At 35.8% G+C, this 27398-nt stretch overlaps 1 protein-coding gene across 1 annotated transcript in view; it reads right to left on the bottom strand.

Moving 5' to 3' along the window:
* Positions 1-8426: 8426 nt before the first annotated feature.
* Positions 8427-27398, bottom strand: part of Muc12Ea (Mucin 12Ea) — a 79071-nt gene continuing 60099 nt past the window's right edge. The window contains exon 3 of the mRNA XM_087156572.1: positions 8427-11203. Within this exon, the coding sequence (XP_087012698.1) occupies positions 8427-11203 (2777 nt within the window). The remainder of the gene's footprint in view (positions 11204-27398) is intronic.

Genomic DNA, 27398 nt, shown 5'->3' with positions numbered 1-27398 from the left:
GTTTGAATTATCTTTGCTGTGATACGTCATATTCTCAGTTATCAAACGTTATGATTTAAACATGTGAGAGTATTTATATAGTTTAATTGAAGAATCACCATCGAAAAGAATTTCGGTAACAAAAAAATTCGCTTATTGCCCTCCTAACAAAGATCAAACATATGACGGTTATAAAGCCAATAGAGTTGTAAAGGAATAAGGTAAGCTTATGACATTTCGTTTTGGAGATTTTCAAAGGTAGAGCTGATAAAAATTCAAAACATTCCTAACAATTATTGCTTTTCTCCTGTTTTTTTTTTTTTTTTTTTTGTCAATTACAATATCTTCAGGGGTCTGTCCAGACATTTTGTAAAAGGTCCGTTTTTGCAAAATTGTGAAAAAATTACTCGCCATTTGTGATTATAAAATAAACGTTAAGTCACATTCTTTCAACCAGGGTCCACTTTTGTGGATTTGAGCAAATAGGGTCCGTTATTGCTAAAAAAAAACTTTTTCAAGGAGTTTTTAAATTGTAAAGACGTACAAGATTATGCTCAACACTGAAAAATTATAATTAAAAAAATTAAATTTTAAAAAAATAAACAGCAATTGCATTTACTAAATTAGCGATGCAACATACAAATATTTGGTATTTAGCTTATTTTCGGACGAATAAAGGAAGAAGTCGTCTGCCGAAGACAAAATTTAGCTCGTTGACACCTGTCTTTCTCCCCCCCCCCTCCTGGGAAGGGTTTATTCGATTAACAAAACAATAATGAAGATAAACAAATTTTTGAAGGGTCCTATTAAAAGATAAATTATTTTGTGAAGGGTCCGTTTTTAAGTTAAAATATTTTGTGATGAGTCCGTTTTTATGAAAAGATATTTTGCGAAGGGTCCGTTAACGGAACCAAATTTCTTCTAAACAGATCCCTGTTCTTATTTTCTATATTTAGTGTCTAATTTGTAATATTTTGTGAAAATTTTAAATAAAACCATTTGACTAAAAATTATTGCATGTTTAGAAATATTTTGTCCTAATTTTTTGGAGGTTGGTTTGAAAATTTGTATCCAATAGCTTTTTGCAAGAGCAGTCGTAAATTTGCCCCCTTATTAATGATTTTACTCTTTTTGTTCTTCGTTGTGTCATTATATCGCGAGCCAAACTATTTCTCTTTTCCATTAAAAAATGATTATTCAAAATGAATTCCACTTTTTTACGAAAAAATCATTTCCTTTTTTTAATTTGATTTAATAATAATTGAAGTTATCTTGCATTATGGTATACAAATTTTTTTCTCATTTTAATACATTAATTAGTGTATCATTTTTATTTGTTGTCTTTAAATTACAAACTTTAAAATGAAAACGAGATTGAATAAATAATTCTTTGGAAATAATACTATATCGCGAGCCAAACTATTTTTCTCTCCCATTAAAAAAATGATTATTCAAAACGAATTCCATTTTTTTACGAAAAAATCGTTTTCTTTTTTTGAATTGATTTAATAAGAATTGAAGTAATCTTGAATTTATGGTATACAATGATATACAAATTTTTCTTCATTTTATTACATTAATTAGAGTATCATTTAATTTATTGACTTTAAATGGCAAAATTTAACATGAAAACGAAATTGAGCAAATAATTCTTAAGAAATAATTACTATTTCTCTTTTCCATTAAAAAATGATTATTCAAAACGAATTCCATTTTTTTTTTACGAAAAAATCTTTTTTTTTTACCACGTTTATATAAACTTGCCTTCGTGTATGTCTGTCCGGGTGGAATTTTGTAATCGATTTTAAACTAACTTCCCGACTAGCTACAAACTTCAAATTTGGCACATAGTTCAGAATTGGGTGACAATGCATAAAAATGAAGAGAAAAAAGACATACAAAGTAAAATAAAATTAAAATTTAAAAAAAAATTATTTTCGAGATTGTCTTTTGTTGTCGATTCCATTATTTCAAATTAGTATTACATGTCAGGTGAAAAGATTTTTTATTGTCGGAGTATTTTTATTGGCTGAAAAATCACGTGGTAGGATCCAGTTTTTCCTCATTCATTTCCAGATCGTTTTGGTTGTCATCAGTATAAAACTAATGAAAGTCGTAAAGGTATTGTTTTTCTATTCGCGATCGCAACGAACTATAGGGGGCGTTGTTGTATGAGACGCTTACCTGCGATTTCTATATGAACCGTCATTCAGTTACTCTGGAGACATCGTTAATGTAGCGTGTAGCATTGCAACGTTCCTTCTTTAATGTGGCTTATTAAATTTAAAAAAGAAAAATGCTTGATATTCTTTCTTATGCAAACGAAAAAAAAATGATATCTCTTTTTATTAAAGAAGGAATATCCAAAACACATCGGAAAAATATTTGTACATTAACAGAAAAAAAATATGTATATTCTTATAAGAGTTAAAACCTAATGCCCGAGAAATAGTTGTACTAAATTTAATGATATAACATGAAAGGCCTATTTAAACTTTGCATTCCATAGTTTTAAGAATCATATTACTTCAAAAATTAAAATGAACAAAAAGTATACATAAGCCTCATAATTTTATGAAATTTAATTTTGTAAACAAAGTTTTTTGACAACAATTTTTATCAAAAAATTTCAAGTTTCAATAAAAATCATTATTTAGAAACGAAGAAACGTAAAATAAAGAATGCTGATGAAGCAAAAACAAAAAAAACAATTCTTTTTTGTCGCCATTTTTAGTGCTACGAAAATTCGTCTTTGGGATTTGCCAAAAACAAAACAAGATGCAATTTTATTTTTTCAGGAGGGAAATATTTTACCGAAAAAACGAAAATGTACCAATTACCACAACATGAAACTTTATCTTGGTTAAAGTACGTTTTGGAAATGTTATTTCATTTGGAATCTTATTTATCAGAGTTCATATGGCGATATGATTGTTTTGAATCTATGCTAAACTCTATATCGGCTCATTTTCCACCGAAATCCGATCGACTATTTTGATTTTAAATAAAGTATTTTATTTTATGAATTGTGCAAAAATTTTAAGTGTAGATTGGCGGCACTTAAAAACCGCCAAATCTGTAGCGGCGGTGGCGTTAATATGTAAGTACCGAATTTTTATTCCATACTTTTCTGAATCATATTACTTCAAACATTGGAATATACAAGAAGTATACATAAACACATAATGTTATACCATTTAATTTTTCAAAAAAAGTATTTTGAGAACAATTTTTATCAAAAAATTATAAACTAAAAAACGGAAAATAAAGAATTCTTAGGATAAAAAAACGATTTTAAGAATTCTTTTCATTGAAATAAAAACTTCCATATTGTTTCTTTTTTTATTATTCTTATAGTTCTTAATCAGACGTAAAAAACCATTCTGTAGAGAACCATCATCAAATGAAAAAAAATATTTACAAGCAAATTTTTTATTGTAAAAATCATTGCACTTACCTGATTTATAATTCCCGGAGAATTCCAAAATGATAAGTTCCTTGTTTGAAAACTTTATTCTCAAATAATAGATACATAGTTTATCCCTTCATTACTTTTAGATAACATACTACACAGCAAAATTTTATAATTGATATGAATTTGAATATGTATCTTAAAAACAGAACAGCTGAATTCTAGTTGAAATGATCTATTCTTTCAAAACTAAAAAAAACTTACCAAGAAAACGATTCAAATTAATTAAAAATCAGCACAAATGGCACTATTTCAAGTAACTTGGATAATTTTTTATTGTTGTTTTCCGAATTATATGGATACAAAAATATATACTATTCTATAACGAAGAAGAATATGCTATAACTATTACAATTCTGTATGTTCTGAATTCATATTTATTCACTGGAATGACGAAAGCAATGTTGACTTCACTTTAATTCGTAATGAATTGAAGACAGAAGAAATGCATTTTACCTTAATACACACATCTGTAACAGTATCCGAAATCGGAAGTCATCAGTTGCAAGTTTGTTGATAATAGAAATAAAAAATTATTGAGGAATTTTTCTTCAAATGTTTGGCATGTTCTGTTCCTGAAAGATTTACTAATATTCTGGAGATTTTTTTCAAGTTCTTCGGCCTTTTCCTTAGGGAAATTTTGCTTCTTATTTGCTGCTAAAAAATGGCGTCTGATTCAGTCAATGACTTTGATGGAACTAAATGAAAACGTGATAAATTAATGTCTGATGTTTACAGGCTCCCGCTAGACGGCGTACTCGAGCGTTGCGATCGCGAATAAAGATTTTTGTATCCCTAATTTAAAATGAAAGTTCTATTATTTTAGTAGTGGTCTTGTAGTAGTCTTGACTACTCTTGACTAAGAAAAATAATCTAAATAAAAATATATATTTTTAAAAACCACGTTTTTTGTAGTGAAGAATAATAATTAAAAAGTAATAATTTTTAAAAAAATATAAAATAAAAATTAAAAAAATTATAATTTAAAATAAAAAAATTCAAAATAAAAAATAATTTTTTTAAAAACCAAGTTTTTGTAGTGGAGAATAATAATTAAAAAAAAATTTGAAAAACGAAAAACGTGGGGCGAATGAAATACATAACAGTACATATACACATTTTCTTACTCATACACATGCACAGCCACATATACATTCACATACTTATGCATATACACAAACATATTCCACATTCAGATGCAATTACAATTATAGATATACATACACATATTCTCAAGAGCACATATACACACACTAATATAACATTACTGTTATGTATTTCATGCTCCCCACGTTTTTCGTTTTTCAAAATTTTTTTTAATTATTATTCTCCACTACAAAAACGTGGTTTTTAAAAAAACTATTTTTTATTTTGAATTTTTTTTATTTGATTTAGTAATAATTGAAGTTATCTTGCATTATGGTATACAAATTTTTGCCTCATTTTAATACAATAATTAGTGTATAATTTTAATACGTTGACTTTAAATGACAAAATTTAATGGGAAAACGAAATTGAACAAATAATTCTTAAGAAATAAAATGTTTTAAAATCTTACTCTTCTGAAAATAACGCCACAAATATCGGACGATCATAAATTATTCGATAAATCGGTGACTCATAAACCTTTTCATCAATCGGTGTTTCATATATTTTTGAATGAATTTCAAATTTCTGATTTAGTTTAAGCTACGTAATTTAAAAATAAGTAAACACTTGAGTTTCTTACAATTAAAAATGATTTTCTATTGTTAAACTAAATAATAAAGAAAAATAATCCTTTATAAAATACAATTTTAGCACGAATTTATCTTTGATTGAGCGTAAAAATTTATTTGGTCCGCTTAAATTGTTCGAGAAATATGAAGAAATATACATGTAAATTTAGCATAAAGTTGTTAAAACTTCCAACTAGTAGTATACTCCTAGCAGGGTTGGCAGGTTTTTGACATGTGACAGTTTTTGACAGTTTAAACCATGGTTTAAACCGTCACGTCAAAAACCTCACTGTCAAAAATGTCGAAAATGTCAAAAACCTATATTCATATGTGAAATTTAATTAATGCATAAAATTTATATATTTTTTAAAGGATAGTGTTTCTAAATATGTTCTAGAAAAAATAAATTTAAAATTTTGAAGAAACGCTTATATTTTGAATAGTAACCAAAATCTTGTTCTTTTGAAAACTCACATCTTTTGTAATATTATGTATTCATTTTCATGTGTTATTAAAACTCACATCTTTTGTAATATTATGTATTCATTTTCATGTGTTATTAAAAATCTGCAGTGATATTATTAAGAAATTTATTTATAACCAAATTTAGTGTATAGTATAGATTATATTAAAAATTAGACATTTTTAAAGATAAACATTAGCAGTTTTGTACATTAGACATCTTCTTTTAAAGAAAAATCTTTTTAATATTCTTTTAAATCTTCTTAATATTCTTTTTAACATAAGACAATACAAATTTAAGTGCTTTCTGTTAAATACACAGAGTAGTTAGTGTCGATTTACAGTATATTCAGCCTATTCATTTACTATGCTGAAAATTTAGTTTATCCAAATACTTGTGAATTTCATTTTGCTGAATATGATATAGTTTTGTTGAATATCTAAATATTCAGCTGTTGAATAATTACTTCTTGCTTTCAAGATATGCATTATCTGTATTCTTAATACAAGTGGAGAAAAAAAAATTAAGAGATAAAAATTGTTTTAAAATGATAAGTGTAATAAATATAAATAAATATAATAAACAATATGAATTATATTTATCATTATTCATAAATATAACTACTTTTAAATTCAAATTAACATACTGGATAATAAAGATATTCGGTATAACATTAAAAATTTTTTTAATACACTTGTATCTTATATCAAGTTTGTATTTATACAACATAACTTGTAAGTTCCTTATAAATATTAGTTATATGTTCCTTATATGTCAAAAATGCATAGTAATAAACTTTTAATTTTCTTAAGTATCAAAAAGAAAAAAAATTTTTTTTTTTAAATATAAATATTTAAACAATTTTTGTGCAAAATTTTTCTGCACATGCATTTGAATATAAATTTCTGAGATTTTAAATCTGTTATTTTACCTTAATTTTAATTAAAAAATATTTTAAAACCTGCTGATTACCTATAGTATAATTAAATTTCAATATAATTCATGGCAACTGTTGGTAGTTTTGAAGTTTATATATTTTCTTGGCAAACTTCAGTTTTTGACATTTTTGACGGGTTTTTGACGGTTTAAACCAGTATTATACCCTTGTCATGTCAAAAACCACTTTTTGACGTCAAAAACCCAACCCTGACTCCTAGTATACTTTCCAGATTGCGGATTATCTAATATTTTACGAGTCAAAATTCTGAAATATTCGCAAAAATATTATGTTTGTTAAAGAAAAGGTCATTTATTTTAAATCTCATTTCGTAACTTTAAATATGCTCTGCTCAAATTAATTTGCAATTTTAAGATCTGCGCTTTGCCCCATAATCTGATCAGTAGATTAAAGAATACAGAAAGGAAAAGAATTCCAGCTCTTCCAATATGTAACTAACGCAAGGAACTGCTCGGTGCGTTTATGCCATACAAGAAAAACAACTTACAGGGTGAGCAACATACCCTGATATAACAGAGCATCATATATAATAAATTTTACTGCATGCGCATAAGAAGCAAACAAGACAGTCAGGAGGTGCGTCACTTGTACAGGTTGATGGACAACTCTACACGTACAGGGGTCTGTTTATAAGAAATTTGGGTCCGTTAACGGACCCTTCACAAAATATCCTTTCACAAAAACGGAGCCCTCACAAAATATTTTAACTTAAAAACGGACCCTTCACAAAATAATTTATCTTTTAATCGGACCCTTCACAAATTTGTTTATCTTCATTATTGTTTTGTTAATCGAATAAACCCTTCCCAGGAAGGGGGGGGGGAAGAAAGACAGATGTAAACAAACTAAATTTTGTCTTCGGCAGACGCTTCTTCCTTTATTCGTCCGAAATAAATATTCTGTGTTCAGCATTATAGGCTAAATAGCAAATATTTATATGTTGCATCTCTTATTTAGTAGCTGCAATTGCTGTTTATTTTTTCAAATTTAATTTTTTCAATTATAATTTTACTGTATTGAGCATAATCTTGTATGTCTTTACAATTTAAAAACTCCTTGAAAAAGTTTTTTTGCAATAACGGACCCTATTTGCACAAATTCACAAAAGCGGACCCTGGTTGAAGGAATACGACTTAACGTTTATTTTATATTTTAACAAATTACGAGTTATTCTTTCACAATTTTACAAAAACGGACCTTTCACAAAATTACTGGACAGACCCCTGATGTATGGTAGCGTAAGCTTTATACCGCCGTCCTCCATTTTATTCTTTCTCTCTATCTCTAAATATGTTGGCAGATTTACCTAACATGGATGGTATAAATGTATCGTCACAAAAATATACTTATTAATATTTTTTTATATTTTTAATTTTTTATAAACAGTACAGTATTGCAATAGCTGGTCGCAAAAAAAAAAATGATATAAAGAGAAAGCTTTTCAACTCCTTCCCTTCCAGTAGTGGTTGGGAGGAAAGGAGGAGGGAAACCCGTTTCAAAAACCTCTGCTGCAGTGCCCATAATTTTGTTTTTGCCTTTATACTACATAAAGACAGCGCTAAACCTTGGGAGACCAGTTTACACTATATCTATCGAAGCTAGCCTTCTCCCCTTATGTATATTCTTTAATTAGATAATATGTTATTGAAAATAATCTGTTTTTTTGAAATTGACTTGGTATTTAAAAATGTATTCCAATTTGTACGTAACTAAATAAATAATGCAAATAATAAAAGGCAATATAAGTTACAGTTTATTCCAGTTTGTTTTCATAACAACTTTGGACTTAGAAATACATTAAGACGTTTGTACAATTTCTTCATCCTATAGCATCACTCATACCAGAACATTTTTAAGAACATCAACATATTTTGTCATTTCCGCAACTGACGTTTCTGAATGATTTTCAAGACATTGAAGCTCAAGTGATCGGATGATTTCCAGTGCTGCAATTAAAGCTTCCATTAGCAGTTCGATGAACAATTGTGGATAATTTAAGAAGTAATTTTCGAATTTCATGTCTCCAAATATGGCTGAGAGTTCACGAACAAATACTCTTAAGTTGAATGTTCCTGGTGAATGTCCCTTCGATTTCAAAATGGCAGAAATCAATTCTTTCACTCTTTCTGTTCCCGTTTTCATGATGACGGCAAATATATTCTCAAATTGCCTCAGCGATAAGAGAGCATGTTGCTCCCTTTGTGATGGATACAAAAATTCGTACTGCGGTCTTCCAAAAGGTCGATCGCCAAGATCAACTTGGTAGTGCGTTTCTTTCTCACCTCTCGGATTAACAACAACAAACCCTGGATAGCCTTGTTTGACCGCTCCAGATCTTCCTGGTATTATAATTTCAATAATTTGGCCATGAGCATTCGTCCTATATCCTGGCTTCAGACCGGGCTTCTCTTCTCGTAGCCGTACCATTTTGCCATTTGGACATTTAATTCTTTCCGGGATTTCACCAGGGTGCTGTGGTAAAAGAAGTAACATTATTTCGTTATTAGTTCCCATTACTGCTTGAGGCTCTAAATCCGGAGATCCGTATATTATTTTATAATCAGGACGTTTGGGTACCACCCCAATTTGTGAACCAGTAACTTTCATTGGAGTTGTACTTGTTTTCTGTGGTAAAAGTAATAATATGATATGCCCATCAGAATCTGTAACAGCTTGAGGTTCTGTATCAGGATTACAATATATTACTCTGATTTCTCTTCCATCAGGGCCAATGACCATGTGTGGCGTTGTTCCATCTATTACAATCTGCCTTACATAGTCTAGACTACGCAGGGTCGTAGACGGCGTTGTCGTTGAAAGGGCAGGAAGGATGATTTCGATGATATCTCCATTTCCATTTGTAACCGTTCCAGGTGTTGAACCTGGGAAACTTTCGATGAACGTTATAAGTTGTCCGTTCGGACCAATTATCGGAGCAGGTGTTGAACCTGGATGCTGCGGCAATATTAATAATATTATATGACCTTCATTATCTCTTATAACTTGCGGTTCGGATTCTGGAGCACAATATATAATACTAATTTTTCGATTTCCTGGACCAATAATAACACGTGGTGTAGTACCACGAATAACGATTTCCATGGTATTTGTTGAAGTAGGTAGAGTTGTCAAATATAAAGGTATGTTCGAAGTAGTAGCAATAGTGGAAACAGTAGTTGTTCTTAAAACAGTTGTCGTGAGAGGTTTCTTTGTTCTTTCACGTTTACAATATATAATTCTAATTTTTTGACCATCTTGACTTTTTATTAAATGTGGAGTTGTTCCATGAATGATAACATTTCTATGACCTCCTCTTTTAGTCGAAGCTTTTTCGAAAACTAATGGACGATCAAATAATATTGGTGTCGTACCAGTATAACTAGGTTTCGGTAATATTATTTCTATTACTTGTCCTTCAGAGTTTGTAATAGCACCTGGAGTCATTCCTGGAAGCAGTTCAACAAATTTTATCTCTTTTTTATTTGGCCCAATTATTGGTCCCGGAGTTGTACCTGGACGTTGTGGCAAAACAAGTAAAACTATTTGTCCCTTAGAGTTAGTCACAGCATATGGTTCTTTCCTGTTATCGCAATAATCAATAGGTTTCCTTGTCGTTAATTGTTCAGTCAGAGTAATTTTTAGAGGTTTGGGTGTAGTTGAAGATTGTGTTACAGATATCTCTATTGGAGGAACTGAAGTAGTTGACTGAATACGTTTTTTGGGCACTTTCTCCCTTCTGCAATAAACTATTTTAATTTCTTGATCACCATAACCTTTAATTACATGTGGAGTAGTACCATGAATGATAACTTCTCTCATGAAGTCTGTACGTGAAGTAAGTTTTTCAAAGATTAGTGAACGATCAAATAAAATTGTTCTTGGTGTTGAACCTGTAAAACTAGGTCTAGGTAAAATTATCTTAATTATATCTCCTTTAGAATTCGTCACGGTTCCTGGAGTCATTCCGGCCTGACTTTCGACGAATTCTATCATTTGTCGGTTGGGCCCAAGTATTGGACGAGGAGTTGTTCCTGGACGTTGCGGCAAAATGAGTAAAATAATTTGACCGTCAGCGTTAGTAACAGCTTTCGGTTCTGAACTGTTATCACAATATGGTAAAGGCGTTTTCGTTGTAGTAATAGTTGTTGTTTGCTCCGTTATAATAGAAAATGGTAATTTCTTTGTTGTTTCTGTAACTGCAATTGAAAATGGTTTCATGGTCGTTGTTATAGCAATTGAAAATGGTTTCTTCACCGTTGTTCTTTCTGTTACTGCTATTGAGAAAGGCTTCATTGTGGTGGTTGTTATCTTCGTCGCCTTTTCACGCTTGCAATATATTATCTTAATCTCCCCACCATTCGGACCTTTTATCATGTGCGGAGTAGTACCATGTATGACAACTTGTCGCATAAAATCTAATAGCCCGGTAGCAGGTTTTTCAAAGATTAATGAGCGATCATTTAATGTTGTTTCTGTGTAGCTATGTCTCGGTAATATAATTTGTATTATATCTCCTTTACTGTTCGTAACCGTTCCAGGCGTGGTTCCTGGACGACTTTCAATGAACTTTATCGTTTGTCGATTTGGTCCAGTTATAGGGCGAGGAGTTGATCCTGGTCGTTGCGGCAATATGAGTAAAATAATCTGTCCGTCGGAATTAGTGACAGCTTTTGGTTCTGTACTGTTATCGCAGTATCGGATTGGTTTTTTCGTCGTTGTTGTTCGTTCAGTCGTTCTAATTTCAAATGGTTTGGCTGTAGTCGTTGTTGTTTCTGTTATTGCAATTGAGAATGGCTTCTCCGTCGTTGTTGTGGTCGTCGTTGTCTTTTCACGCTTGCAATATATTATTCTAATCTCCCTACCATCCGGACCCTTTATCATGTGCGGAGTAGTACCATGAATAACAACTTGTCGTATAAAGTCTAGTCGGCTAGTTGTTGGTTTTTCAAAGATTAATGAACGATCATTTAATGTTGTACTTGTTGTTCCTGTGTAGCTATGTCTCGGTAATATAATTTGTATTATATCTCCTTTACTGTTCGTAACCGTTCCAGGCGTGGTTCCTGGACGACTTTCAATGAATTTTATCGTTTGTCGATTTGGTCCAGTTATAGGGCGAGGAGTTGTTCCTGGTCGTTGCGGCAAAATGAGTAAAATAATTTGTCCGTCGGAGTTAGTGACAGCTTTTGGTTCTGTACTGTTATCGCAGTATCGGATTGGTTTTTTCGTCGTTGTTGTTCGTTCAGTCGTTCTAATTTCAAATGGTTTGGCTGTAGTCGTTGTTGTTTCTGTTATTGCAATTGAGAATGGCTTCTCCGTCGTTGTTGTGGTCGTCGTTGTCTTTTCACGCTTGCAATATATTATTCTAATCTCCCTACCATCCGGACCCTTTATCATGTGCGGAGTAGTACCATGAATAACAACTTGTCGTATAAAGTCTAGTCGGCTAGTTGTTGGTTTTTCAAAGATTAATGAACGATCATTTAATGTTGTACTTGTTGTTCCTGTGTAGCTATGTCTCGGTAATATAATTTGTATTATATCTCCTTTACTGTTCGTAACCGTTCCAGGCGTGGTTCCTGGACGACTTTCAATGAATTTTATCGTTTGTCGATTTGGTCCAGTTATAGGGCGAGGAGTTGTTCCTGGTCGTTGCGGCAAAATGAGTAAAATAATTTGTCCGTCGGAATTAGTGACAGCTTTTGGTTCTGTACTGTTATCGCAGTATCGGATTGGTTTTTTCGTCGTTGTTGTTCGTTCAGTCGTTCTAATTTCAAATGGTTTGGCTGTAGTCGTTGTTGTTTCTGTTATAGCAATTGAGAATGGCTTCTCCGTCGTTGTTGTGGTCGTCGTTGTCTTTTCACGCTTGCAATATATTATTCTAATCTCCCTACCATCCGGACCCTTTATCATGTGCGGAGTAGTACCATGAATAACAACTTGTCGTATAAAGTCTAGTCGGCTAGTTGTTGGTTTTTCAAAGATTAATGAACGATCATTTAATGTTGTACTTGTTGTTCCTGTGTAGCTATGTCTCGGTAATATAATTTGTATTATATCTCCTTTACTGTTCGTAACCGTTCCAGGCGTGGTTCCTGGACGACTTTCAATGAATTTTATCGTTTGTCGATTTGGTCCAGTTATAGGGCGAGGAGTTGTTCCTGGTCGTTGCGGCAAAATGAGTAAAATAATTTGTCCGTCGGAATTAGTGACAGCTTTTGGTTCTGTACTGTTATTGCAGTATCGGATTGGTTTTTTCGTCGTTGTTGTTCGTTCAGTCGTTCTAATTTCAAATGGTTTGGCTGTAGTCGTTGTTGTTTCTGTTATAGCAATTGAGAATGGCTTCTCCGTCGTTGTTGTGGTCGTCGTTGTCTTTTCACGCTTGCAATATATTATTCTAATCTCCCTACCATCCGGACCCTTTATCATGTGCGGAGTAGTACCATGAATAACAACTTGTCGTATAAAGTCTAGTCGGCTAGTTGTTGGTTTTTCAAAGATTAATGAACGATCATTTAATGTTGTACTTGTTGTTCCTGTGTAGCTATGTCTCGGTAATATAATTTGTATTATATCTCCTTTACTGTTCGTAACCGTTCCAGGCGTGGTTCCTGGACGACTTTCAATGAATTTTATCGTTTGTCGATTTGGTCCAGTTATAGGGCGAGGAGTTGTTCCTGGTCGTTGCGGCAAAATGAGTAAAATAATTTGTCCGTCGGAATTAGTGACAGCTTTTGGTTCTGTACTGTTATCGCAGTATCGGATTGGTTTTTTCGTCGTTGTTGTTCGTTCAGTCGTTCTAATTTCAAATGGTTTGACTGTAGTCGTTGTTGTCGTCTGTACCATGGTTATTGAAGACGGTAATTTCGTTGTTGTGGTCGTTCTTTCTGTTGGTGGGGGTGGAGCTTCAGTGTGTCCAAAATGTGTAGTTTCCCCACTTCCCAATATTCCAGTAGAATATGATGTTGTATAAGTATAACCTCCACGCTTGCAATATATTATTCCAATATCTTTACCATCTGGACCCTTTATCATGTTTGGAGTAGTACCATGAATAACAACTTGTCGTATAAAGTCTAGTCGGCTAGTTGTTGGTTTTTCAAAGATTAATGAACGATCATTTAATGTTGTACTTGTTGTTCCTGTGTAGCTATGTCTCGGTAATATAATTTGTATTATATCTCCTTTACTGTTCGTAACCGTTCCAGGCGTGGTTCCTGGACGACTTTCAATGAATTTTATCGTTTGTCGATTTGGTCCAGTTATAGGGCGAGGAGTTGTTCCTGGTCGTTGCGGCAAAATGAGTAAAATAATTTGTCCGTCGGAATTAGTGACAGCTTTTGGTTCTGTACTGTTATCGCAGTATCGGATTGGTTTTTTCGTCGTTGTTGTTCGTTCAGTCGTTCTAATTTCAAATGGTTTGGCTGTAGTCGTTGTTGTTTCTGTTATTGCAATTGAGAATGGCTTCTCCGTCGTTGTTGTGGTCGTCGTTGTCTTTTCACGCTTGCAATATATTATTCTAATCTCTCTACCATCCGGACCCTTTATCATGTGCGGAGTAGTACCATGAATAACAACTTGTCGTATAAAGTCTAGTCGGCTAGTTGTTGGTTTTTCAAAGATTAATGAACGATCATTTAATGTTGTACTTGTTGTTCCTGTGTAGCTATGTCTCGGTAATATAATTTGTATTATATCTCCTTTACTGTTCGTAACCGTTCCAGGCGTGGTTCCTGGACCACTTTCAATGAATTTTATCGTTTGTCGATTTGGTCCAGTTATAGGGCGAGGAGTTGTTCCTGGTCGTTGCGGCAAAATGAGTAAAATAATTTGTCCGTCGGAATTAGTGACAGCTTTTGGTTCTGTACTGTTATCGCAGTATCGGATTGGTTTTTTCGTCGTTGTTGTTCGTTCAGTCGTTCTAATTTCAAATGGTTTGGCTGTAGTCGTTGTTGTTTCTGTTATTGCAATTGAGAATGGCTTCTCCGTCGTTGTTGTGGTCGTCGTTGTCTTTTCACGCTTGCAATATATTATTCTAATCTCCCTACCATCCGGACCCTTTATCATGTGCGGAGTAGTTCCATGAATAACAACTTGTCGTATAAAGTCTAGTCGGCTAGTTGTTGGTTTTTCAAAGATTAATGAACGATCATTTAATGTTCTACTTGTTGTTCCTGTGTAGCTATGTCTCGGTAATATAATTTGTATTATATCTCCTTTACTGTTCGTAACCGTTCCAGGCGTGGTTCCTGGACGACTTTCAATGAATTTTATCGTTTGTCGATTTGGTCCAGTTATAGGGCGAGGAGTTGTTCCTGGTCGTTGCGGCAAAATGAGTAAAATAATTTGTCCGTCGGAATTAGTGACAGCTTTTGGTTCTGTACTGTTATCGCAGTATCGGATTGGTTTTTTCGTCGTTGTTGTTCGTTCAGTCGTTCTAATTTCAAATGGTTTGGCTGTAGTCGTTGTTGTTTCTGTTATTGCAATTGAGAATGGCTTCTCCGTCGTTGTTGTGGTCGTCGTTGTCTTTTCACGCTTGCAATATATTATTCTAATCTCCCTACCATCCGGACCCTTTATCATGTGCGGAGTAGTACCATGAATAACAACTTGTCGTATAAAGTCTAGTCGGCTAGTTGTTGGTTTTTCAAAGATTAATGAACGATCATTTAATGTTGTACTTGTTGTTCCTGTGTAGCTATGTCTCGGTAATATAATTTGTATTATATCTCCTTTACTGTTCGTAACCGTTCCAGGCGTGGTTCCTGGACGACTTTCAATGAATTTTATCGTTTGTCGATTTGGTCCAGTTATAGGGCGAGGAGTTGTTCCTGGTCGTTGCGGCAAAATGAGTAAAATAATTTGTCCGTCGGAATTAGTGACAGCTTTTGGTTCTGTACTGTTATCGCAGTATCGGATTGGTTTTTTCGTCGTTGTTGTTCGTTCAGTCGTTCTAATTTCAAATGGTTTGGCTGTAGTCATTGTTGTTTCTGTTATTGCAATTGAGAATGGCTTCTCCGTCGTTGTTGTGGTCGTCGTTGTCTTTTCACGCTTGCAATATATTATTCTAATCTCCCTACCATCCGGACCCTTTATCATGTGCGGAGTAGTACCATGAATAACAACTTGTCGTATAAAGTCTAGTCGGCTAGTTGTTGGTTTTTCAAAGATTAATGAACGATCATTTAATGTTGTACTTGTTGTTCCTGTGTAGCTATGTCTCGGTAATATAATTTGTATTATATCTCCTTTACTGTTCGTAACCGTTCCAGGCGTGGTTCCTGGACGACTTTCAATGAATTTTATCGTTTGTCGATTTGGTCCAGTTATAGGGCGAGGAGTTGTTCCTGGTCGTTGCGGCAAAATGAGTAAAATAATTTGTCCGTCGGAATTAGTGACAGCTTTTGGTTCTGTACTGTTATCGCAGTATCGGATTGGTTTTTTCGTCGTTGTTGTTCGTTCAGTCGTTCTAATTTCAAATGGTTTGGCTGTAGTCGTTGTTGTTTCTGTTATTGCAATTGAGAATGGCTTCTCCGTCGTTGTTGTGGTCGTCGTTGTCTTTTCACGCTTGCAATATATTATTCTAATCTCCCTACCATCCGGACCCTTTATCATGTGCGGAGTAGTACCATGAATAACAACTTGTCGTATAAAGTCTAGTCGGCTAGTTGTTGGTTTTTCAAAGATTAATGAACGATCATTTAATGTTGTACTTGTTGTTCCTGTGTAGCTATGTCTCGGTAATATAATTTGTATTATATCTCCTTTACTGTTCGTAACCGTTCCAGGCGTGGTTCCTGGACGACTTTCAATGAATTTTATCGTTTGTCGATTTGGTCCAGTTATAGGGCGAGGAGTTGTTCCTGGTCGTTGCGGCAAAATGAGTAAAATAATTTGTCCGTCGGAATTAGTGACAGCTTTTGGTTCTGTACTGTTATCGCAGTATCGGATTGGTTTTTTCGTCGTTGTTGTTCGTTCAGTCGTTCTAATTTCAAATGGTTTGGCTGTAGTCGTTGTTGTTTCTGTTATTGCAATTGAGAATGGCTTCTCCGTCGTTGTTGTGGTCGTCGTTGTCTTTTCACGCTTGCAATATATTATTCTAATCTCCCTACCATCCGGACCCTTTATCATGTGCGGAGTAGTACCATGAATAACAACTTGTCGTATAAAGTCTAGTCGGCTAGTTGTTGGTTTTTCAAAGATTAATGAACGATCATTTAATGTTGTACTTGTTGTTCCTGTGTAGCTATGTCTCGGTAATATAATTTGTATTATATCTCCTTTACTGTTCGTAACCGTTCCAGGCGTGGTTCCTGGACGACTTTCAATGAATTTTATCGTTTGTCGATTTGGTCCAGTTATAGGGCGAGGAGTTGTTCCTGGTCGTTGCGGCAAAATGAGTAAAATAATTTGTCCGTCGGAATTAGTGACAGCTTTTGGTTCTGTACTGTTATCGCAGTATCGGATTGGTTTTTTCGTCGTTGTTGTTCGTTCAGTCGTTCTAATTTCAAATGGTTTGGCTGTAGTCGTTGTTGTTTCTGTTATTGCAATTGAGAATGGCTTCTCCGTCGTTGTTGTGGTCGTCGTTGTCTTATCACGCTTGCAATATATTATTCTAATCTCCCTACCATCCGGACCCTTTATCATGTGCGGAGTAGTACCATGAATAACAACTTGTCGTATAAAGTCTAGTCGGCTAGTTGTTGGTTTTTCAAAGATTAATGAACGATCATTTAATGTTGTACTTGTTGTTCCTGTGTAGCTATGTCTCGGTAATATAATTTGTATTATATCTCCTTTACTGTTCGTAACCGTTCCAGGCGTGGTTCCTGGACGACTTTCAATGAATTTTATCGTTTGTCGATTTGGTCCAGTTATAGGGCGAGGAGTTGTTCCTGGTCGTTGCGGCAAAATGAGTAAAATAATTTGTCCGTCGGAATTAGTGACAGCTTTTGGTTCTGTACTGTTATCGCAGTATCGGGTTGGTTTTTTCGTCGTTGTTGTTCGTTCAGTCGTTCTAATTTCAAATGGTTTGGCTGTAGTCGTTGTTGTTTCTGTTATTGCAATTGAGAATGGCTTCTCCGTCGTTGTTGTGGTCGTCGTTGTCTTTTCACGCTTGCAATATATTATTCTAATCTCCCTACCATCCGGACCCTTTATCATGTGCGGAGTAGTACCATGAATAACAACTTGTCGTATAAAGTCTAGTCGGCTAGTTGTTGGTTTTTCAAAGATTAATGAACGATCATTTAATGTTGTACTTGTTGTTCCTGTGTAGCTACGTCTCGGTAATATAATTTGTATTATATCTCCTTTACTGTTCGTAACCGTTCCAGGCGTGGTTCCTGGACGACTTTCAATGAATTTTATCGTTTGTCGATTTGGTCCAGTTATAGGGCGAGGTGTTGTTCCTGGTCGTTGCGGCAAAATAAGTAAAATAATTTGTCCGTCGGAATTAGTGACAGCTTTTGGTTCTGTACTGTTATCGCAGTATCGGATTGATTTTTTCGTCGTTGTTGTTCGTTCAGTCGTTCTAATTTCAAATGGTTTGGCTGTAGTCGTTGTTGTTTCTGTTATTGCAATTGAGAATGGCTTCTCCGTCGTTGTTGTGGTCGTCGTTGTCTTTTCACGCTTGCAATATATTATTCTAATCTCCCTACCATCCGGACCCTTTATCATGTGCGGAGTAGTACCATGAATAACAACTTGTCGTATAAAGTCTAGTCGGCTAGTTGTTGGTTTTTCAAAGATTAATGAACGATCATTTAATGTTGTACTTGTTGTTCCTGTGTAGCTATGTCTCGGTAATATAATTTGTATTATATCTCCTTTACTGTTCGTAACCGTTCCAGGCGTGGTTCCTGGACGACTTTCAATGAATTTTATCGTTTGTCGATTTGGTCCAGTTATAGGGCGAGGAGTTGTTCCTGGTCGTTGCGGCAAAATGAGTAAAATAATTTGTCCGTCGGAATTAGTGACAGCTTTTGGTTCTGTACTGTTATCGCAGTATCGGATTGGTTTTTTCGTCGTTGTTGTTCGTTCAGTCGTTCTAATTTCAAATGGTTTGGCTGTAGTCGTTGTTGTTTCTGTTATAGCAATTGAGAATGGCTTCTCCGTCGTTGTTGTGGTCGTCGTTGTCTTTTCACGCTTGCAATATATTATTCTAATCTCCCTACCATCCGGACCCTTTATCATGTGCGGAGTAGTACCATGAATAACAACTTGTCGTATAAAGTCTAGTCGGCTAGTTGTTGGTTTTTCAAAGATTAATGAACGATCATTTAATGTTGTACTTGTTGTTCCTGTGTAGCTATGTCTCGGTAATATAATTTGTATTATATCTCCTTTACTGTTCGTAACCGTTCCAGGCGTGGTTCCTGGACGACTTTCAATGAATTTTATCGTTTGTCGATTTGGTCCAGTTATAGGGCGAGGAGTTGTTCCTGGTCGTTGCGGCAAAATGAGTAAAATAATTTGTCCGTCGGAATTAGTGACAGCTTTTGGTTCTGTACTGTTATCGCAGTATCGGATTGGTTTTTTCGTCGTTGTTGTTCGTTCAGTCGTTCTAATTTCAAATGGTTTGGCTGTAGTCGTTGTTGTTTCTGTTATTGCAATTGAGAATGGCTTCTCCGTCGTTGTTGTGGTCGTCGTTGTCTTTTCACGCTTGCAATATATTATTCTAATCTCCCTACCATCCGGACCCTTTATCATGTGCGGAGTAGTACCATGAATAACAACTTGTCGTATAAAGTCTAGTCGGCTAGTTGTTGGTTTTTCAAAGATTAATGAACGATCATTTAATGTTGTACTTGTTGTTCCTGTGTAGCTATGTCTCGGTAATATAATTTGTATTATATCTCCTTTACTGTTCGTAACCGTTCCAGGCGTGGTTCCTGGACGACTTTCAATGAATTTTATCGTTTGTCGATTTGGTCCAGTTATAGGGCGAGGAGTTGTTCCTGGTCGTTGCGGCAAAATGAGTAAAATAATTTGTCCGTCGGAATTAGTGACAGCTTTTGGTTCTGTACTGTTATCGCAGTATCGGATTGGTTTTTTCGTCGTTGTTGTTCGTTCAGTCGTTCTAATTTCAAATGGTTTGGCTGTAGTCGTTGTTGTTTCTGTTATTGCAATTGAGAATGGCTTCTCCGTCGTTGTTGTGGTCGTCGTTGTCTTTTCACGCTTGCAATATATTATTCTAATCTCCCTACCATCCGGACCCTTTATCATGTGCGGAGTAGTACCATGAATAACAACTTGTCGTATAAAGTCTAGTCGGCTAGTTGTTGGTTTTTCAAAGATTAATGAACGATCATTTAATGTTGTACTTGTTGTTCCTGTGTAGCTATGTCTCGGTAATATAATTTGTATTATATCTCCTTCATTGTTCGTAACCGTTCCAGGCGTGGTTCCTGGGCGACTTTCAATGAATTTTATCGTTTGTCGATTTGGTCCAGTTATAGGGCGAGGAGTTGTTCCTGGTCGTTGCGGCAAAATGAGTAAAATAATTTGTCCGTCGGAATTAGTGACAGCTTTTGGTTCTGTACTGTTATCGCAGTATCGGATTGGTTTTTTCGTCGTTGTTGTTCGTTCAGTCGTTCTAATTTCAAATGGTTTGGCTGTAGTCGTTGTTGTTTCTGTTATTGCAATTGAGAATGGCTTCTCCGTCGTTGTTGTGGTCGTCGTTGTCTTTTCACGCTTGCAATATATTATTCTAATCTCCCTACCATCCGGACCCTTTATCATGTGCGGAGTAGTACCATGAATAACAACTTGTCGTATAAAGTCTAGTCGGCTAGTTGTTGGTTTTTCAAAGATTAATGAACGATCATTTAATGTTGTACTTGTTGTTCCTGTGTAGCTATGTCTCGGTAATATAATTTGTATTATATCTCCTTTACTGTTCGTAACCGTTCCAGGCGTGGTTCCTGGACGACTTTCAATGAATTTTATCGTTTGTCGATTTGGTCCAGTTATAGGGCGAGGAGTTGTTCCTGGTCGTTGCGGCAAAATGAGTAAAATAATTTGTCCGTCGGAATTAGTGACAGCTTTTGGTTCTGTACTGTTATCGCAGTATCGGGTTGGTTTTTTCGTCGTTGTTGTTCGTTCAGTCGTTCTAATTTCAAATGGTTTGGCTGTAGTCGTTGTTGTTTCTGTTATTGCAATTGAGAATGGCTTCTCCGTCGTTGTTGTGGTCGTCGTTGTCTTTTCACGCTTGCAATATATTATTCTAATCTCCCTACCATCCGGACCCTTTATCATGTGCGGAGTAGTACCATGAATAACAACTTGTCGTATAAAGTCTAGTCGGCTAGTTGTTGGTTTTTCAAAGATTAATGAACGATCATTTAATGTTGTACTTGTTGTTCCTGTGTAGCTACGTCTCGGTAATATAATTTGTATTATATCTCCTTTACTGTTCGTAACCGTTCCAGGCGTGGTTCCTGGACGACTTTCAATGAATTTTATCGTTTGTCGATTTGGTCCAGTTATAGGGCGAGGTGTTGTTCCTGGTCGTTGCGGCAAAATAAGTAAAATAATTTGTCCGTCGGAATTAGTGACAGCTTTTGGTTCTGTACTGTTATCGCAGTATCGGATTGATTTTTTCGTCGTTGTTGTTCGTTCAGTCGTTCTAATTTCAAATGGTTTGGCTGTAGTCGTTGTTGTTTCTGTTATTGCAATTGAGAATGGCTTCTCCGTCGTTGTTGTGGTCGTCGTTGTCTTTTCACGCTTGCAATATATTATTCTAATCTCCCTACCATCCGGACCCTTTATCATGTGCGGAGTAGTACCATGAATAACAACTTGTCGTATAAAGTCTAGTCGGCTAGTTGTTGGTTTTTCAAAGATTAATGAACGGTCATTTAATGTTGTACTTGTTGTTCCTGTGTAGCTATGTCTCGGTAATATAATTTGTATTATATCTCCTTTACTGTTCGTAACCGTTCCAGGCGTGGTTCCAGGACGACTTTCAATGAATTTTATCGTTTGTCGATTTGGTCCAGTTATAGGGCGAGGAGTTGTTCCTGGTCGTTGCGGCAAAATGAGTAAAATAATTTGTCCGTCGGAATTAGTGACAGCTTTTGGTTCTGTACTGTTATCGCAGTATCGGATTGGTTTTTTCGTCGTTGTTGTTCGTTCAGTCGTTCTAATTTCAAATGGTTTGGCTGTAGTCGTTGTTGTTTCTGTTATTGCAATTGAGAATGGCTTCTCCGTCGTTGTTGTGGTCGTCGTTGTCTTTTCACGCTTGCAATATATTATTCTAATCTCCCTACCATCCGGACCCTTTATCATGTGCGGAGTAGTACCATGAATAACAACTTGTCGTATAAAGTCTAGTCGGCTAGTTGTTGGTTTTTCAAAGATTAATGAACTATCATTTAATGTTGTACTTGTTGTTCCTGTGTAGCTATGTCTCGGTAATATAATTTGTATTATATCTCCTTTACTGTTCGTAACCGTTCCAGGCGTGGTTCCTGGACGACTTTCAATGAATTTTATCGTTTGTCGATTTGGTCCAGTTATAGGGCGAGGAGTTGTTCCTGGTCGTTGCGGCAAAATGAGTAAAATAATTTGTCCGTCGGAATTAGTGACAGCTTTTGGTTCTGTACTGTTATCGCAGTATCGGGTTGGTTTTTTCGTCGTTGTTGTTCGTTCAGTCGTTCTAATTTCAAATGGTTTGGCTGTAGTCGTTGTTGTCGTCTGTTCCATGGTTATTGAAGACGGTAATTTTGTTGTTGTGGTCGTTCTTTCTGTTGGTGGGGGTGGAGCTTCAGTGTGCCCAAAATGTGTAGTTTCCCCACTTCCCAATATTCCAGTAGAATATGATGTTGTATAAGTATATCCTACACGCTTGCAATATATTATTCCAATATCTTTACCATCTGGACCCTTTATCATGTTTGGAGTAGTACCATGAATAACAACTTGTCGTATAAAGTCTAGTCGGCTAGTTGTTGTTTTTTCAAAGATTAATGAACTATCATTTAATGTTGTACTTGTTGTTCCTGTGTAGCTATGTCTCGGTAATATAATTTGTATTATATCTCCTTTACTGTTCGTAACCGTTCCAGGCGTTGTTCCTGGACGACTTTCAATGAATTTTATCGTTTGTCGATTTGGTCCAGTTATAGGGCGAGGAGTTGTTCCTGGTCGTTGCGGCAAAATGAGTAAAATAATTTGTCCGTCGGAATTAGTGACAGCTTTTGGTTCTGTACTGTTATCGCAGTATCGGATTGGTTTTTTCGTCGTTGTTGTTCGTTCAGTCGTTCTAATTTCAAATGGTTTGGCTGTAGTCGTTGTTGTTTCTGTTATTGCAATTGAGAATGGCTTCTCCGTCGTTGTTGTGGTCGTCGTTGTCTTTTCACGCTTGCAATATATTATTCTAATCTCCCTACCATCCGGACCCTTTATCATGTGCGGAGTAGTACCATGAATAACAACTTGTCGTATAAAGTCTAGTCGGCTAGTTGTTGGTTTTTCAAAGATTAATGAACGATCATTTAATGTTGTACTTGTTGTTCCTGTGTAGCTATGTCTCGGTAATATAATTTGTATTATATCTCCTTTACTGTTCGTAACCGTTCCAGGCGTGGTTCCTGGACGACTTTCAATGAATTTTATCGTTTGTCGATTTGGTCCAGTTATAGGGCGAGGAGTTGTTCCTGGTCGTTGCGGCAAAATGAGTAAAATAATTTGTCCGTCGGAATTAGTGACAGCTTTTGGTTCTGTACTGTTATCGCAGTATCGGATTGATTTTTTCGTCGTTGTTGTTCGTTCAGTCGTTCTAATTTCAAATGGTTTGGCTGTAGTCGTTGTTGTTTCTGTTATTGCAATTGAGAATGGCTTCTCCGTCGTTGTTGTGGTCGTCGTTGTCTTTTCACGCTTGCAATATATTATTCTAATCTCCCTACCATCCGGACCCTTTATCATGTGCGGAGTAGTACCATGAATAACAACTTGTCGTATAAAGTCTAGTCGGCTAGTTGTTGGTTTTTCAAAGATTAATGAACGGTCATTTAATGTTGTACTTGTTGTTCCTGTGTAGCTATGTCTCGGTAATATAATTTGTATTATATCTCCTTTACTGTTCGTAACCGTTCCAGGCGTGGTTCCTGGACGACTTTCAATAAATTTTATCGTTTGTCGATTTGGTCCAGTTATAGGGCGAGGAGTTGTTCCTGGTCGTTGCGGCAAAATGAGTAAAATAATTTGTCCGTCGGAATTAGTGACAGCTTTTGGTTCTGTACTGTTATCGCAGTATCGGATTGGTTTTTTCGTCGTTGTTGTTCGTTCAGTCGTTCTAATTTCAAATGGTTTGTCTGTAGTCGTTGTTGTTTCTGTTATTGCAATTGAGAATGGCTTCTCCGTCGTTGTTGTGGTCGTCGTTGTCTTTTCACGCTTGCAATATATTATTCTAATCTCCCTACCATCCGGACCCTTTATCATGTGCGGAGTAGTACCATGAATAACAACTTGTCGTATAAAGTCTAGTCGGCTAGTTGTTGGTTTTTCAAAGATTAATGAACGGTCATTTAATGTTGTACTTGTTGTTCCTGTGTAGCTACGTCTCGGTAATATAATTTGTATTATTTCTCCTTTACTGTTCGTAACCGTTCCAGGCGTGGTTCCTGGACGACTTTCAATGAATTTTATCGTTTGTCGATTTGGTCCAGTTATAGGGCGAGGTGTTGTTCCTGGTCGTTGCGGCAAAATGAGTAAAATAATTTGTCCGTCGGAATTAGTGACAGCTTTTGGTTCTGTACTGTTATCGCAGTATCGGATTGATTTTTTCATCGTTGTTGTTCGTTCAGTCGTTCTAATTTCAAATGGTTTGGCTGTAGTCGTTGTTGTTTCTGTTATTGCAATTGAGAATGGCTTCTCCGTCGTTGTTGTGGTCGTCGTTGTCTTTTCACGCTTGCAATATATTATTCTAATCTCCCTACCATCCGGACCCTTTATCATGTGCGGAGTAGTACCATGAATAACAACTTGTCGTATAAAGTCTAGTCGGCTAGTTGTTGGTTTTTCAAAGATTAATGAACGGTCATTTAATGTTGTACTTGTTGTTCCTGTGTAGCTATGTCTCGGTAATATAATTTGTATTATATCTCCTTTATTGTTCGTAACCGTTCCAGGCGTGGTTCCTGGACGACTTTCAATAAATTTTATCGTTTGTCGATTTGGTCCAGTTATAGGGCGAGGAGTTGTTCCTGGTCGTTGCGGCAAAATGAGTAAAATAATTTGTCCGTCGGAATTAGTGACAGCTTTTGGTTCTGTACTGTTATCGCAGTATCGGATTGGTTTTTTCGTCGTTGTTGTTCGTTCAGTCGTTCTAATTTCAAATGGTTTGGCTGTAGTCGTTGTTGTTTCTGTTATTGCAATTGAGAATGGCTTCTCCGTCGTTGTTGTGGTCGTCGTTGACTTTTCACGCTTGCAATATATTATTCTAATCTCCCTACCATCCGGACCCTTTATCATGTGCGGAGTAGTACCATGAATAACAACTTGTCGTATAAAGTCTAGTCGGCTAGTTGTTGGTTTTTCAAAGATTAATGAACGGTCATTTAATGTTGTACTTGTTGTTCCTGGGTAGCTACGTCTCGGTAATATAATTTGTATTATATCTCCTTTACTGTTCGTAACCGTTCCAGGCGTGGTTCCTGGACGACTTTCAATGAATTTTATCGTTTGTCGATTTGGTCCAGTTATAGGGCGAGGTGTTGTTCCTGGTCGTTGCGGCAAAATGAGTAAAATAATTTGTCCGTCGGAATTAGTGACAGCTTTTGGTTCTGTACTGTTATCGCAGTATCGGATTGATTTTTTCGTCGTTGTTGTTCGTTCAGTCGTTCTAATTTCAAATGGTTTGGCTGTAGTCGTTGTTGTTTCTGTTATTGCAATTGAGAATGGCTTCTCCGTCGTTGTTGTGGTCGTCGTTGTCTTTTCACGCTTGCAATATATTATTCTAATCTCCCTACCATCCGGACCCTTTATCATGTGCGGAGTAGTACCATGAATAACAACTTGTCGTATAAAGTCTAGTCGGCTAGTTGTTGGTTTTTCAAAGATTAATGAACGGTCATTTAATGTTGTACTTGTTGTTCCTGTGTAGCTATGTCTCGGTAATATAATTTGTATTATATCTCCTTTACTGTTCGTAACCGTTCCAGGCGTTGTTCCTGGACGACTTTCAATGAATTTTATCGTTTGTCGATTTGGTCCAGTTATAGGGCGAGGAGTTGTTCCTGGTCGTTGCGGCAAAATGAGTAAAATAATTTGTCCGTCGGAATTAGTGACAGCTTTTGGTTCTGTACTGTTATCGCAGTATCGGATTGGTTTTTTCGTCGTTGTTGTTCGTTCAGTCGTTCTAATTTCAAATGGTTTGGCTGTAGTCGTTGTTGTTTCTGTTATTGCAATTGAGAATGGCTTCTCCGTCGTTGTTGTGGTCGTCGTTGTCTTTTCACGCTTGCAATATATTATTCTAATCTCCCTACCATCCGGACCCTTTATCATGTGCGGAGTAGTACCATGAATAACAACTTGTCGTATAAAGTCTAGTCGGCTAGTTGTTGGTTTTTCAAAGATTAATGAACGATCATTTAATGTTGTACTTGTTGTTCCTGTGTAGCTATGTCTCGGTAATATAATTTGTATTATATCTCCTTTACTGTTCGTAACCGTTCCAGGCGTGGTTCCTGGACGACTTTCAATGAATTTTATCGTTTGTCGATTTGGTCCAGTTATAGGGCGAGGAGTTGTTCCTGGTCGTTGCGGCAAAATGAGTAAAATAATTTGTCCGTCGGAATTAGTGACAGCTTTTGGTTCTGTACTGTTATCGCAGTATCGGATTGATTTTTTCGTCGTTGTTGTTCGTTCAGTCGTTCTAATTTCAAATGGTTTGGCTGTAGTCGTTGTTGTTTCTGTTATTGCAATTGAGAATGGCTTCTCCGTCGTTGTTGTGGTCGTCGTTGTCTTTTCACGCTTGCAATATATTATTCTAATCTCCCTACCATCCGGACCCTTTATCATGTGCGGAGTAGTACCATGAATAACAACTTGTCGTATAAAGTCTAGTCGGCTAGTTGTTGGTTTTTCAAAGATTAATGAACGGTCATTTAATGTTGTACTTGTTGTTCCTGTGTAGCTATGTCTCGGTAATATAATTTGTATTATATCTCCTTTACTGTTCGTAACCGTTCCAGGCGTGGTTCCTGGACGACTTTCAATAAATTTTATCGTTTGTCGATTTGGTCCAGTTATAGGGCGAGGAGTTGTTCCTGGTCGTTGCGGCAAAATGAGTAAAATAATTTGTCCGTCGGAATTAGTGACAGCTTTTGGTTCTGTACTGTTATCGCAGTATCGGATTGGTTTTTTCGTCGTTGTTGTTCGTTCAGTCGTTCTAATTTCAAATGGTTTGTCTGTAGTCGTTGTTGTTTCTGTTATTGCAATTGAGAATGGCTTCTCCGTCGTTGTTGTGGTCGTCGTTGTCTTTTCACGCTTGCAATATATTATTCTAATCTCCCTACCATCCGGACCCTTTATCATGTGCGGAGTAGTACCATGAATAACAACTTGTCGTATAAAGTCTAGTCGGCTAGTTGTTGGTTTTTCAAAGATTAATGAACGGTCATTTAATGTTGTACTTGTTGTTCCTGTGTAGCTACGTCTCGGTAATATAATTTGTATTATTTCTCCTTTACTGTTCGTAACCGTTCCAGGCGTGGTTCCTGGACGACTTTCAATGAATTTTATCGTTTGTCGATTTGGTCCAGTTATAGGGCGAGGTGTTGTTCCTGGTCGTTGCGGCAAAAT

The sequence above is a fragment of the Parasteatoda tepidariorum genome, chromosome 2 (genome assembly GCF_982258835.1).
Source record: "Parasteatoda tepidariorum strain Cologne lab strain chromosome 2, Ptep-v5.0, whole genome shotgun sequence".
NCBI lineage: Eukaryota > Metazoa > Arthropoda > Arachnida > Araneae > Theridiidae > Parasteatoda > Parasteatoda tepidariorum.
The sequence above is the reverse complement of the archived record's forward strand: the minus strand, read 5'-3'. Positions and strand labels throughout refer to the sequence as shown.